This window comes from Dermacentor variabilis, chromosome 5 (genome assembly GCF_050947875.1).
Source record: "Dermacentor variabilis isolate Ectoservices chromosome 5, ASM5094787v1, whole genome shotgun sequence".
NCBI lineage: Eukaryota > Metazoa > Arthropoda > Arachnida > Ixodida > Ixodidae > Dermacentor > Dermacentor variabilis.
This window is the reverse complement of record NC_134572.1, coordinates 50746335-50762158: the sequence shown is the minus strand read 5'-3', so window position 1 is coordinate 50762158 and position 15824 is coordinate 50746335. Positions and strand designations below refer to the sequence as shown.

At 43.7% G+C, this 15824-nt stretch overlaps 1 protein-coding gene across 1 annotated transcript in view; it reads right to left on the bottom strand.

The window, feature by feature from the left end:
- Sik3 (Salt-inducible kinase 3) overlaps positions 1-15824 on the bottom strand; it is a 111231-nt gene that overhangs the window by 22895 nt on the left and 72512 nt on the right. Inside the window, exons 7-12 of the mRNA XM_075692471.1 lie at positions 15055-15281; positions 14337-14487; positions 12446-12585; positions 7666-7933; positions 6182-6297; positions 4096-4205 (exon numbers count right to left, since the gene is read on the bottom strand). Coding sequence (XP_075548586.1) covers positions 4096-4205; positions 6182-6297; positions 7666-7933; positions 12446-12585; positions 14337-14487; positions 15055-15281 — 1012 coding nt within the window. The remainder of the gene's footprint in view (positions 1-4095; positions 4206-6181; positions 6298-7665; positions 7934-12445; positions 12586-14336; positions 14488-15054; positions 15282-15824) is intronic.

The following is a 15824-nucleotide window of genomic DNA, read 5'->3' as shown; positions in this document are numbered from 1 at the left end:
TCATTATATTGAAATGGGACTTTTTATACAAATAAGTATAGTCGCTGAGGTATTTTCCTTGCACAACAGACCATTGAAGTTATCACATTATCGTGCAATCAGGAAAAAAGAGAGAGAGAGAGAAAAAAAGAAAACCTTATTTCACTAAGGAAAAAAGACATTCTGTTGAATTTGAGAGTCCGTGACCAGAGGTACAGTTCCATGCCATGTTGATGGTATGCTAATATCGCCAGTACAAAATGAAGCCTGCGAATTTTTCATGCCCACTCTGCCACCACGACGCTGATAACGGGCCACGCTGATAGCGTCGCCTGTAGTGGGATGATGCTAACCATCTTGGATCGATCAACTTTTGCATCTGCCACAGATTACCTCCAAGATAAGGGGCGAGGGCAGCGCCGAAAGAAATGGGAAAAAACAAAAAAAAGCAAGTTGCCGCACCTGCTTTTGTGACATGCACCCTTTGCAGCAGGATTTCGCCACGTCACCAGCCTCATACGCTTTTCCCCCTCCTCCTTTCCATTCCTCCAAAACACTAGCCCAGCAGCAGTGATGGGGAAAAGGTGGATGGAAGATGGAACAAAGGCGCGACGGTGTGACTTTGTCGGAGGCGGCTGTCGTGTGGGGGTAAAGCCCTTCTGTAGGCTTTATGTGCGGCGCACAGGTCAAAGGCAAGTTTGGCAAAGGTGTGTGGCACGCAGGCGGTTGCAATGGCTTGCTCTTTTCTCTCCTTTCTTTCTTTTACTGTAACATCAATTCTTTTTAAAGTGGGGCGTTTGCTGGGTCCACACTGATCCGCCATAAAAAGCTGGTCATGAAATTATTTTATAATGTATTACTCAAGAGATTCAAGGGCTTTCAAGGGGAAAAAGAAAGAATTACAGGACTTTCAATGCCTTGAAAACATACTTTTCAACTTCAAGGGTCTTTCAAGGGTTTCAAGAACCTGTGCGCACCCTGTGGAAGCTGCAAGCATGGTAATTCAGCCAGCACAGAAATCTCACGCAGTAATAGTTCAGTTACCAAAATAGTAAAACTTTAGCCAGCAATAGCCTGCACTTGTTAGTACATGAATTTGCCTAAACTTCATCCTTCTGGCTTCAAATGACTTTGCCATTTTGCAAGCTTGCAGGTTGATCCTTTTGATCATTTGAATCATGAATGAAATATGATTAGAATGACTCGTAATGATAAGATATTTCTTCTCATCACTAAAAGGCACTATTTAAAACAAATAACTAAATACATAGCATTGTTCCATATGTTTCAGGCAGTGGCTGCATGAATATGCATTTGGCATGGAGACACAAGAGAGATTTAAAATAAAACTAAAGGCAGACTTAAAGGAAAGCCTCCTAGAAACACTAAACGCAAATACTAAGATGACATGGAGTGTTAAAATACCATTCCAGAAACCTCACAGCACTTGTTTCGTGCCAAGCTATGACTTAGTTTACAAGAAAATTGCATCTGAAGGGTTCGCATACCTTCAGCACAATTCAAACCACTTGCGCCCGAGCGAGAAGTGGTGACGCTGCATACACGATCACCCCTCTTTAGTGCCGTTGGTGAGTAAAACGGCGCTTAGACGGCGGTCTGGTTTTCTGCGCAAAGCGCACATGTACAACCATGGAGAAACCAAGCCAAGACAGAGCGCTGGATTCGCCATTGCAGCTGCTCTTAATTAAGTGGCATGGGCTATTCGGGAATCTCGCAACATCACATGGACGTGGAATTCTCTGCTACTTCAGCTTGTATGAGCTTCACGAGCCAACGAAACCAGTGCAGCACTACATGATAATGAAACTACTTAAATGCAAGAGTGCGAGCGCCGCAGTGTGGAGAAAACGAAACCTTAAAGCCACTTGCGTCATTGTCAAGCCTAACGTCAATGAGATCTTCTTTCTAAAAATCAAATTGAACTCGACAAGTAGCATTTCCTTTCATTTTATAATGCAATACAACGAATTTTTTATTACGGGGAGTTGAGCACGCATGACAATTAACATGAGGAGTGCATTTTCCATCAGGCTAGTACAGTAAAACCTCATTAAACCGTACCCGCTTAAACAGTAGTTTGGTTTTAAAAGTAGTAAAGTCAAATCCCCGACTCAGCGGCCATTGAACATAATGTGTTTTGTATCCACATAAACCGTACCAGCTTATTGCGTGCGCATCGGTTAAAACGTAGCGTTTCCACTTTTCGTTGCGCAAACACAGCGGTGCGTCGTCTCCATCGGACGGCCCAGCAGGACAACAAGCCTCAGAGATCGGAACAACGGCCTCCAAGCGCCCTGTGCATTTGCACGTGAAGCCACATCAACATCATTTTGGTGCCATGCCAGAGAGCCTTGTGGAATCGTGCAAGCAAGGACACGCATCATTGCCGAAGCTCGGATAAAAAAGACGCCGGGTGTTCAGCATAGAAGAAAAATTAGACATCATCCGTGCTATCGAAAATGACACGAAGAAGTCGACGCTGGCACGCGACAGGGATCTGCTGTTGACTACAGTGCGTGGCATTTGGAATGCGAAGAAGTTGCTCGGCAGCGCTGCTGCGACCGCGAGGAGATGTCGGCTACGAGGTTCGGCTTTTCGCCATCGTTGCCTCTGTTATTGCTGAAGTGTCGACAAGCGACAGTGATTAGGACGACACAGAAAGCGACAGCACAGGCGATTCAGGCCTGACAGTGGCAGAAGCTGCGCGTTACGTCAGCCTCATGAATGCAATCGTCGCAACGAGAACAGGGCGCGATAACGTAACTATTCCAAATGAAAAGTATTCAAAAACTCCGGCACCCGACAATGAAAAAGGCGCCCTGGGACTTCTGCATAACTACTGCGCGCTTGCACGGAGAATATGTAACGCCAACGAGGAACCTGCCATGCGAGTGTTTGCCGAGAAGAGGGGGCTGGTTGAAAAGCTGGCACGCAGCTTCAGTAAGTTTGAGGCTGCTGTCGTCATGCTAGGCTGCCGCGGCATCAAACGAAAATAACACTTTTGTCGCGCGAAGTGAATACATACTGCATGTTTCTTTCCCCTTTCATCGCACTCTCTCCGAGTTCTGTTTTCGACAGGTAAGTGGGCGATCTCGTGCTATTTCGGTTAAACAGTACGACCGTTTAGTATGTACTTTTTCCGAGCTCCAGCCAACTACGGTTTAACGAGGCTTCACTGTACTTGAATGTCCCGGGGGAGCCTCTATTTATGTCCACATTTAAATAAAGCTTTGTTCAAAGTAATATTGATGCCTTAGACGTTCACGAGCACTAATCTATCATATTAGCTTTACTTAATATTTGCCCTTAGTGTCCATTTAATTAACTGCAGCTCAACTACGTGGTGGCTGGTCCACAGACAATGACAGTGACATCCCTGTGATGTTGTCAACAACCCCAGCGTAACAGCAATGTTCAAGATGGCATGATGATGGTCCAATCGTTTACAGGTCACAGACTTGGGTGTGAATTGTGAAAGGACAGAAATACGGACAAATTAGAGTGGATTCATATAGCTGCCTTTGGTAGTGCGGCAACATGAGAACAAGAAGTAGTGAACTGACAGGACAATGCATGCCCTGCCAGTTCACTATTACACATAGTTCTCATGTTGTTGCCCTGCTGAAAGCAGCTGGAAACGAATCTTGGGTTCGGACAAAGAGAATTGAAAGCAAAGCTTTTTTTTGGAGTCAGAGAGGTTTTGATGTTGTGGTCTATGGTTGGACACTGTTACTGCAGAGGTTACTTTTCTGGGGCTACTGTAGAAGTTACTTAGGGCTTTCTTTGTGGCGTCCAGAGAGTTTAAATGCTATGGTCGGTGGCAGCGCTTGGACTGTGAAGAGGAGAGCGAAGGCAGCGAGGAGGGGGAGAGGGGCAGTGCGAGAGGAGCAAGGCATGAGGAGAGGCAGTAACATGCACTGAGTGCATAATTCTATGTTTTCTTTTTACTGCGAGATGTCTGTCACTGAAGCATGATTATAATCATGATGATGACACTTGCAACAGGCAAAATGAAAGCTTAATGAAGTGCCCCTAAAAGCTATAAGCCATTGCTGAACAGAGTAACAGTAAGAATCAAAGGGAGCCACTATTAACCTTGAGATGGCATTGCTGTCCATCTGCTCTTCCAGCTCCTTGCCTTCGTCACCAAGTGCAGAAATTGGATGAAGAGACGGTGGCACGGCAGGACTCACAGAAGACAATTTCTGGCAAGAAAAGGAAAAGAGTGATAAAATAAAGAAAGACACTTAACACACAGGCTTCTAGCACACATGCTTCTAGCATATGCTATATGTTCAAGCACTATCACCAGCATTCAAAGTAATGCTCAGTAAAGTGCTCAGTAATACCCATTTCCTTTAACCCTATGTATACCTACCCTAGCAAAAATACTAATAGAAGTTTGTATTAGTCTAATACAGTTTTGTATTAGTTGTACAAGTTTTGTATTAGACCAATAGAAATTTCTATTAGTTGTACTGATTGACCTATAAGAAACTCAGCTACATATCAAGGAGGCATGAGAGGCTCCCCTCAGAAAAGAATGCTGCACCTGCCTTCATCCTTCCTTGGTTAAAAAACTATTTTCTTTCACACACGGAGAGCAGCTGTCCTAGTGATTCACTAATGACACAAGATTGGCAGGTGTGGGTTTTACGCAGACATACACCATACCACAATGCAAGCACCTTTTAGACATTTTGTCTAAAAGACATCTTTTTCTTAGCTTTTTTATTTTATTTCGCTCTTGATACTGTTGTGTGATTGTACAATTGTCTATAGACAATTGTATACCCCTAGTCTACCCATGTTAGGCTGAAAAATAAAAAAGCAACACTTCTTGCCAGCTCCACAGTGTGGTTGTCTTCAACTAACACTAGCTTCTTTGCCTAGTAGAACCACATCAACTGGCAATATATCTTAATCAGAAAGGTATTTTAACTGGAAAGGTCTTTTATGTATGCTGGGGAATTTTGGTATATCTTTAAAAGTGGAACAGCCCATAGGAGACTAAAACTGCGCCACCATCTTGCTGGTTCTCAGCCAAAAAGGAATTTTCGTTAAGAAAAAGCATTGAAGAAAGCAACAATGAGAATCCTAGAGAAAACAGCTCCTGTAGCGATCACCCACAAAGTGATGCTGGTTGCAGACTGTGCACTGTACTAGAGCCTCAGGAATAAAGAAACTTACTGAAATAAATCCCTCACTATGCATTTGTTCACACGAATGCTCTTCCTGAGCATTGTCAAAAATGTGCGAAACAGTTTCTGACCAGAACGATCATGTAATGTAATCATGACCTTATGTAATGCCTTCGGGCCTTTAAGGGAAAAATAAATGAAATGAAATGAAATAATGCGGGTACCATATTTGCCAGATTTGAACGTGCCCTAAAACCTAATTAACGCGCACCCATTTATCGCGGGCTTAAAGTGAGAAAATAAAAGTGCACCTGAATTTCGCAATCAGAAAAAAACGAGACGTGCAGAATTCACCTCCACAAACAGGAAATTTTGTTTTGATATGAGCTTTCATAATGAAAGCTGGGCGCCATCATGGCCATTTGCGCTTCATTTGCCACAGATATCAAGCACATAGGGGCGGTATTCTCAAGCAATCACTTTTAGAGATACTGCAATAACTTTCCTAAGACTCTGCATTGGAGTTGTACAAGTATGAGTCCGAGAGCGTTTCTAGCACTCTGTGCAGATAGCAAGCTTGGCTTAGCACCAGAAATGCTGACAGCCGATTACTCCGATGCATCTGGAGCCAAGTCGCCTGAAATCTCGCAAAGGTGATAGTAGCTCCAAAAGTTATTGGCCAAGAATACCACTTTAGATCGTAGTTGAATCCAAAACGAACCAACTGCAACCTTTGCTTGCTATTTTGTGATGGCGATTACCTGCGCCTGACAAAACTGCAGCCTGTTGCCAATGTGGCGAACGCAGTTTGGTTTCATATCTGGTTGTAATATGCAGGCAATTTTCTGACCCATTTTTCTTGGAAAAGAGGCGCACATTAGATTCGTGTCAATATGGTAAAAGCCCATGAAGGCAAAGAATCAAGGCAGTTGAACCACATTAGGAGAGGAATTACTGCTGCTATCACCTGCTGCACCACAAGCACATGGCACATGCTCAACAAGGAAATGCCACTGCACGTGGACAGCGTTCAAACTCACAGGCGAGAGCAGCTCCTTGCTTGATGGGTGGCTGTACTGGCCTTGACACAAATGACGTTGGAAGAACATTTGGATGTTGGCACCACCGTCAGAGGCACGCCGGCCAAAGCCCACAACTGTTGGAGTTGAGAAAGACGAAACACAAGCGGACATTGGACAAGGTCAGGTGACAGAGAATCCAAAAGATTCACCATGCACAAGACTAGTTGCAGCTTGGAGCCAACATTTTGACAGGCAATTTGCCTTCATCAGGCACCTTCCCTTGAAACATTGTCTCCATACTGCACTCCTCTTTGTTAAAGGGGCCCTAAGACACTTTTATAACCTCACTAAAGGACTTCACTTCAAAAATCTCCTGCTACTGAAATTTTTTTGAATCCTTCAAGTATAAGCAGAGTTAGACCTGGTTATCACACCAATAAGCTGCTTTGCCTCTCCTTTTGCCTCCGCTAGCGCGCTGGAAGCTACACAGTGATGGAGAAGGCAATGCCTTGCCCAAACGCCTAGTGTCTCGGTGGCAAGAAGGCTGATCATGGCACCTCATGGTGGCTGCAGTAGACTACGCGATGCAGCATGCCACTGCTATCTCGGATGCCGCGTGCAGCAGACGCAGCTACGTGCAACTGTGGTGTGTAGACCGGCAGTGTCAAGTTGAAATAATGTTTCTGTCATATGGACAATCGTAGACATATACAGTGTTCCATTATTTAACTCAAAATCAACAGTAATAGTATTACTGAGAACGTTCTTGTGATCACGAAATCACTCAATAGCCGTTGGTGGGCATCGCTGCATGTGATGACGCTACATGACAACATTTCGTAGGTGAGAGCAAGTGATTTTACACGGTTTTTGATACGAGATTGTAAATTCTCTGCTGCATGCAGTGAAATGATTTTACTACGAGATTGTAAATTCCCTGTTGCATGCAGTGCAATAATACTTGGCTCACATGTACACAGGAGCCTCTTCTGCAGAATCGCGATATTTCTTTACATATGGTCAAAAAGTGTTACACATGGCCCCTTTAACTTCCCAGTCACTGCCCTGACGCTGGGCCAGCAGTCTGCACATCCTTGCTGCAGTTGGGGCCACTTTGTAGGCTGTATCAGCCTCTTCACTCAACACTTTCTCGCCTTCACGGCATGCTGCGAGTGGCCACATTCACCGCTTCTAAATTGGCATTCCGTTTGAGAACACCGAGTGACTCAAGCTCGCCAAACATTATAGGGCAACCTTTCACTGGATTTTGATTCATTAATGTGTTTATCTTGTACTACTGTCAGTCACATCATATTCGGTGTTAGAGAGTGTCTGCTTGTCTTAGTAACATATTTATTATTATTTTGCGAGTTACTGCTTTGTCCTTTCTCTCCAGTGATGGGGCCATTCTTTATGCGCTGAATACTTATATTATCAAGTTAATGAACCTCTCGCATACGTCACTGTCAGCAGTAATGTGGACTCTAAATGGCAACACTCACAAGCTCCCATGGCGGGTGGTGGCTTGAGCAGGTGCTGGTCCTTGACGGAGAAGTTGTGTGGCGGGTGGTGCTGGACGCGGGGCAGGTTCTGGGGCAGGTTTGTGTGGGGCAGAGCACTAACAGGCAGGGCCCCCACAGGGGGAGGAGGAGGACACTCCCCCTCGGCGGGATCCCCGGGCCCCACAGTGTGCCGCCTGAACACTGCTGGCTGCACCTGCTGGTCAGGCCAGAGCTCCTCGCTGTCAGACTCCAGTTCGATCTCCCCGAACTGCAAGCAGGCAGAAGTGTGGTGAGGGAAAGCGAGTGGTAATTATTTATATCTGTTCCCATCAATACATGGCGATGAAGGATCCCAAGGACAAAAGGCATGACAGTTCAATGAACTTCTCGCCCACCCAACAACACTAATAAGAGGAGTTAATGGCACTTCACTGTACATTCACTAATTGGCTTGAAGTGGATTTTTCGAGTTACGCTGCAAATGACACACAGGGAGCACGAGACACGATGAGCGTTTGTGTTGCATGTTATGGTACACTTTTATTTTTTCTAAGTAACCAAAGTAATCCTCTCACAACAGGACCTATGCACAGCAGGCAGCATCACTGCATTTATACCCTTTGACACTCAGCCTGGTACAGCAGAATAAAATGCAACTGCACATTTCCAGCAGACAAAAAAAAAAAGGATGCATGAATGACAGAAAAAACAAATGCGCGCAGGTTGTGTGTAGGCACGATATGGCAACGAAAGACTCACTGTGCAAGGCTAAATCATGAAATAACGGTAACAGACATCACTGGGACACGGGCACCAGAATTATTCACAGTAACGTACACATAATTGAATTTCTTCTGGACTAATGGCAGCTGAAATATAACAGAAATGGGCATATTATCAAAGCGTGCTTCTGGTCTAGCTGGTGCATGTGACACATGACTTATTGTAACACCCAGGAATAACAATCATACAGGAGAGCAAAAATGGGGACTACATGGAAGTAGGAGATACATAAAGTAGTTACTGGTGCTGTTTTTTCCCACTTTTAATTTCTGCACAATACACCTATGCAGTTCTACTTATGTTCTCCTAAGGGACGTATGACTTTAGTTGCTGCAAATTACGAGACAGTCTGTACAAAGAGACAGGAATGAAATATGTTGCTGAATAAGAGAACAAAACCCAGGTGAAAATATTCAACTGGAACCCAACTGGCTCCAACTGGCATTGACTGGGACCAACTGGTTCCAGTAGGAAACCAACTGATCCTAGTTAGAGACCAGCTGGGATCCAGCTGGTTACAGTTACAAGCTAACTGGACAGCAACTGGTTCCAGTTGGGATCCAACTGGAACCATCACCAGTTGTACTGGAAGCAAATGGTCCCAGTTGGCATCCAACTGGAGCCTGAACCAGCTGTACTGGAAGCAAGTGGTTCCATTTGGATTCCAACTGGAACTCTGACCAGTTGTATTATAGTAGCAACTAGTGGTAGTGGTAGGGATACATTAAAGTGATATCTTGACAACTACTCGTACAACTGTTAACACGAAAAAAGATGAGTTAAATGATATAATGCTGCAACGAGTGCATCATTAGAGATGGGTTTTAACCGACACAAGATTTATTTATGTGGATAACTGAATCATGCAGAATCCTGTTGCGAAAATGCGGAGCACATTGCCTTGACATATACTCGTGCTTTAATTAGTTTCAGCGCACTAAATTTGTGAAAGTTGGCCCTAATCTTTAGTTGTCCAATGAGGCATTGGTTCGTCTTGTGACATTATGCTACGCGCCTGATTGATGCTGCGGTGTTATGGCAATGTTCCACCAAGTTTGTTCCGCTGACGTCATTGTTCAGCTAAGCGACAGTGAGCTGATAGTATTTGGTGAAAACAACTGGTGCTTGCAGCACAGCGATTACTTTCCTACGACAAAAAAGAAAACAAAATGTTCTGCAATGCATAGAGCTACATAACAAACGCTTACTGCGCCTTCATGACCACAACAGCCGCCACTTTGGAGAAAAAAAAAAAAACATTAGTTGCGTATCTTGTTACGATCGGCTCAAATCTCTATAGCTCAAGCTATAATAATAATAATATAGCAATATAATTTGAAAGTATGTCCAATAAAATAAAAATAAAATTGCTGCCTCAGATAAACAGCGTAATTTTTATTAATAGCAAGAAACTGCATCACAATGACGAAACTGTGGAAACATGAAGGCGTAGCTTGGCAGCCATATTGACAGCAAGCTAGTAGAGCGAGACATGGAGTGAGGCGTGTGCGGTTTTGAAGGTTTTTGAAGAGGAACCTGTGGTGTCATTGCCTGCGTAACCTAATTTAAGCAGTATTAGTGTTGAGTATTTTCACCTTTGGAAGACGGCATGACTACAGGCCAGCGGAAGGCACCTGTTTTTAGCGCTGACTATGTGGCTTTGTGAATACATTGTGCGTGGATTGACATGCGCAGTTTTCCCTGGTCTTGATTCTGCCATTAGGAGGTAATTATATATTTAATTTATGTATGCTTCGAGTGCTAGTGGTTCTTTATCACAAAGGTGTAAATACTGCAGCACAGTGTCACTGACTCAAGTGCTGTACTTCGTGACGTTTGTACACATACAATGCTTGCGAGTTCGGTGCTTGTTCTTGAGCCCCATCATCTGCGAGTCAGGCTCGTTGTTTCTTTCTTTTTTTTTTTTTCATCACTCACCGAAGGTTCCAGCTCAATCGATGGTGCCCACATTACTTCCAGAAAGCACTACACAATTAGTTTCGCGCACACAATATGATTACTCAAGTTCGGCGAGAACATATATACACTACAAATAGAATCAACGACAACATTTGAATAAGTTCCAATCATGGAGGCGCGTTTTGCGATGAGCGATAAATTTAAGTTGCTAGTGGGTGACTGCAGTCCCCAAGAAAAGGATAAACGCCTACACGTGTCAATATGAACCAGTGTCGTGCAAGACTTGTGCTTTGAATAGCACATAGAAGTATGAAGCATATACTAGCGCGTGTCTGTAGCTGTAACGTGTAACAGAAGCGCATACAGGGCGTGCTTGCACTGAAAGTGCATATTACCAAACTTGTTCGGTATGTAGGCTATATTAAGGCAAGAAAATAAAATAAAGAAGCTCTGGCATAATAGAGCCATATGTAGGCATAAAGATTAGATGGGTGATGTACAAGAGCTACAAAACATGAGACAGCTCATACGTTACACTTCCGAATTTTTTTACTAGAAAAGGTCAGAGCTGCTGATAGTGTTAGTGATGCAGAATTCAGAAGCATGAGCTTCCGATAAAACATGATCTGAATTAAAAAGGTTGCCGTGCAAGATTTTTGCTTCAGTTGTATTTATGACAATTAATGAACACTTGTGTGTACATGCAGCTCCGCGTACTGTTACAGGCACATTCGATCAAGGCATGCTCATAATGAAACTTGTTTTTTCTTATGCAGGCACTCAAATTTGCACAAAACATTGATCGAATACAAGGGCACATGAAATAGGATCTCACACTTCTGAATACCTTATCAGAAAAATCTCTCTTGCGAGGTTTTTCATATATAACACTGCTACCGCAGTGGTCAGTTCGTGTCATGATCTACTCATAATAAAGTCACAGTTACTGCTAAACAGGTGTTATTTGTTATTGCATACTCTTTATGTGGCCAATAGCTTCTGCTCAAGGGCAGTTTTGGCTTTACATCAGGTCATGCTGTATTACGTGTATCGGAACTATTGATACACCAGTATTTGTATGATGTAGAAGCAAAATTTTTGGTAGAATTGCTTGTATAATGTAGTGATTGCTTTTTTACTGAATGCATTTAAACATTTCTTTCAGATGGTGACGTGCAAGAGCTACGAAATGTGTAAACGTGCGCCACGTCTTCAAGGGGTATTCAAGATGTTTCATAGCTAAATACAAGTTGCAAGTGTTTCAATAAATATCAAGTTTCAACACCAAGCTGCTTCGGCTGCATAAAGTTCACTGAATGGGCTGGTTCTTTGCGGCATGTGATGGCAACCACCAAGATTCATACAAGCTATGACCAGCTTGAATCCCATTTCTATGCAAACGTTTACCTGTGGTTCCTGCTGGCCATGGCTCACTACCCCTATTACGCAATCAATACCAGTCGCAATAGGAACTGGAGTCTGTCGCGGTGGGGACCAACTGGGACCATTTGCAAAGGGGACCAACTGGAACCAGTTGCAATGGGGACCAACTGGGAATTGTTCCATAAACCAGCTGAACTGGAACCAGTTGCATTCCCATTTGCAAATTTTCAACTGGGAAGACTATAATAGGGAGTTCTAGTCTGCCTGTAAACAGTTTGTAGTGGAACGTGATAACACCAGATAGGCGGGCATATGCAACAGCGTTGGTGGCGCCATCTGATGATGCTGACATCATCTAAACTGCACTTAAGCTTATTCACAACAGGCGCGTTCTGCCCATATGATGGTGCAATGATGGTGCAAAAGGCATCAACAGCAACAATCATTACTGTGAGGCATATTGCTTTTTCTTTTTTTCCTTCTGTGAGAGCAATGAGCAACACAAGGATGTTTCTAACGTGTTGCAGGTGACGAAAATACAACGAGATGATGCTACCAGTGCTCCCACTGCTGTTGACATCTTGGATGTCTAGTTAATGCATTACATGGACAGGCTGTAACTGTTGTGTTAACACTCTAATAAGAGAGAGAAAAAACGAAGCAACTTAAGAACCGAGATATTTCATGCGCATACCTTCTCAAGTGACTGATCGCCACTCAACATGGGCTGAAGTTCCGGCATGGGGCTGACGGTCAGCACAGGGCTCGGGACCAGGTTCGGTTGCGGCTGCTGTGGCTCCGAGTCTGGGTCAACTGGCTGCGGGTTCTTTTCAACTACAAACATCCACAAGTGGCACTAAGGTCGGAAGGCAGAACAAATGGCAAGAAGCAACACAAAATTTAGCAGTGACAATGCCTTAGTAATATAGTCATGCTAAAACAGGCACGTACCCAGGGGGGAGGGGGTGGGGGGAGAGGGGTGGCGGAAGAGTCCCGTGTCCCCGTTACCTCGTCTGGTTCTTCACAACTGTACAGCACTTTTTGTACAAAATTGGCAATAGGAAACAAGCATTGCAAGGTGTTGAGAAATTAAGCGATCTACTAAGGGAGAGAGCCAAGGCAACAGCCAAACAGGAAGGAAAAGCGAAAATTAGCAAATTTAACCGTTGTTTGTGAAAATATTTATCGATCAACATCTGTTTATTTAAAAAGAAAGTAGAGAAAACGCCGCCGGAGGTGAAGAATAATTACGTGAGTTCTGAATGATGCTTCTACAGTTATCACTCGAGCAGCCTGATTTAGCCACTTTTCTACTGTGCTAATGTGGGTGTTTTTCTAACCTTCCACGGCGGACGCAGTACATGTCTAGAACAGCAGCGTCCTGTGCTCTGCACGGTTGTACGGAACTGCTCACCACGCATCATTACGCAACTTTCCAAATAACAATACAAGTCAATTTTGCCAATTTTAGAGCAGTAAACGAGGGTTCCAAAAGAACCTGTGATTGTTCCGCAAATATATACTTATCTGTAACTCTTTCAGAGCTAATTAAAAAAGCACTACTGGAAATCTTTACTTTCCACTTTCGCTTGTTTACTTGTTCTTGGTAGCGTTCTTCTTGAACTTCTTTCATGCACGAGTCTATTTGATGTGGTTTCTTGTTTGTCAAGTAAAGGAGAGGTGTATCTCACAGGTGTACTTGTGAGATGCACCTGATTTCAATTTTCTTATGCGGGTTTACGCGTCTTTGTGGCAAATGGTGGGTATTATTCACATTTGTGCGAGTAAAGGTACCTCCTTCCCCCTTATTTGCATAGAAAAGTTACCTTGGCTTGCCTGCCCCCCCAGAAAAAAAATCTTGGGTATGTGCCTGTGCTAAAACATATACCAAGAGAGAAGGTCAATTGTAGCACAAGACTTTACAGGCAGACTTTATTTTGAACAGTGTATTTCATGTAGAATTGTTTGTGAGAGTTGTGGAAGGAAAGCTCTCTTAGTTAAAGCGTGAATTACAACCTGATGGTTCAAGCCAAGGCCTAACAGTTAGGGACGCTGAACTTTCAGACGTACTAGGAAACTATGGCGTCAAGTTCAGTTTTGTAGCAGGCAGCTCCTACTGTGGCGCTAGGAATGAAGTTACAAGTGATGGAACAGGAAATGATAAGCATCGCAATAAGAAGCACAAAGACAGCAGTATGAATTAGCGAGCAAATGTGAGTAATTGATATTGTAGTTGAGATTAAGAGGAACAAGTGGAGTTGGCCAGGTCGCGTAATGCAGAGAGCAGCCAAATGATAAAGCAACAGATCAGTGGCAAAGAAAGATGGTGTAAGACTATCAGTGGCATAGTGACATTAGGAAATTTGCAGGGTTGGGACAGAGATAGCTGATGCAAGACACCGGACTTTAGTAAAGACACATCACTGCATACAGGTACATGCGCAGCACCACTTTCTTTTTCATCATCGTTCACCTTTTATTTTCTCCCATCCCGTTTGCTCGTGCAGAACGCACAGCAGGCTAGTAGGAGCTAGCTCAAGCCAATGTCTATGCCTCTACGTAAACGATCTCTTTCTCGTTCTTACCAATGCCGGTAGTGATGCTCGACTTCCTTTGTGGTTGTGCAGTTAGTGGGAGGTTCTGAGGCAAGAGGGCGTGCTTCTGCTGGTTTTGCAACTTGTCACAAAGCAGGTGGTAGATCGCACTGTAGTGGTCAAACCTCTTCTCCAGGACAGACTGCAGCAATATGGCAAGCAACACAGCAACACGAAGGCAATGAGAAATTTCATAAAGCAGGAACTCAAGCCCGAAATACAATATTCTGGCACAAGTAGCTCGTGCGCACACACACATGCACACAAAAAAGCTAGAGAGGGAGTTAAATAAAGAAATAAAAATTATCGAAATAAACTATAACATAAATAAATGTAAATCAATATCAAGAACCTGTATGTAAAATTTTAAAAGAATGATGCAGGAATTATCAGACACGCAATCAACCCAGCAAAACTATGTGAGCAAAGAGAGGGGAGGGGGAGGGGCAAAGTTCCAAAAACAATCTTGTTTTGCTTTTTTTTTATACCCGCAAAGTACAGTGCAACTTCACAACACTGCGGGCAACGGGCAATACCATCTCCCCCCATTCTCACTTAGCTCATGAGATTGGAACTGGAACACACAAGCACACATATTACTGGCACATACACACACATGCATGAACACAGCATCTTCTGAAAAACCTGCCATCTGACATATGTCAATGCTAAGAAAAGTATGGGTGCCACGCCAACCATGAGCACAAACCTGTTCAATCTGCTCCTGCGTGACATTTGGCAACTGAAGCAGGTGCTGCAACACTATGGGGTCGAGCTTCTCGTGGACGGTGGGAGTGGCTGCTGGCATCTCCATGAGACGGTCAAATTCGGGGTACGGTGTGCCCATTCGCATCCACCGGTGCTGCACCACCTGTCGAATGGACCAGCGCTTGTCGGGGTCCACCACCAGCATCTGCCGGATCAGCTGCTCACACTCTGCAAACAAGAGTGCACGTCGTCAAGATCACACATGCGTACACCCAGGTAGTAACAGTCATGCAGAAATGATCAAACATGCAATATCGTTATTTTTTCAATAATCTACCATAGCCAAACCTTGATACAACAAATACAGATGCAATGATAACTGGATATAGCTAGGTAAATCTAAAACTTGGTTGACTATGCTTTATTTAAATGAGTATTTTATTGCTATAATGAAATTTTGGCAACTCAAGGTGGGCTGATGGTGGATTCACAGTAAAAACAGAGTGGAAGAGTTTTATGTTATTGTGTCTCCAATCACAATTTTTTTTCCCCGCTGATGTCAGCGTGTATGCTTGCAACAAATACTGCATTTTAGGGAGTTTCACATTGGATATGACTTCAGATATGACTTCATAATGATGTTATACTGCATTACCTTAACAATTAGCTTATCTTGGTTACTAGCCATTACATCACAGATAGCTGCTTTACGAACTCGAAGATGACATCACCTTTCGCTTTTACATAATTTGATGGCATGCCTCATCTCTG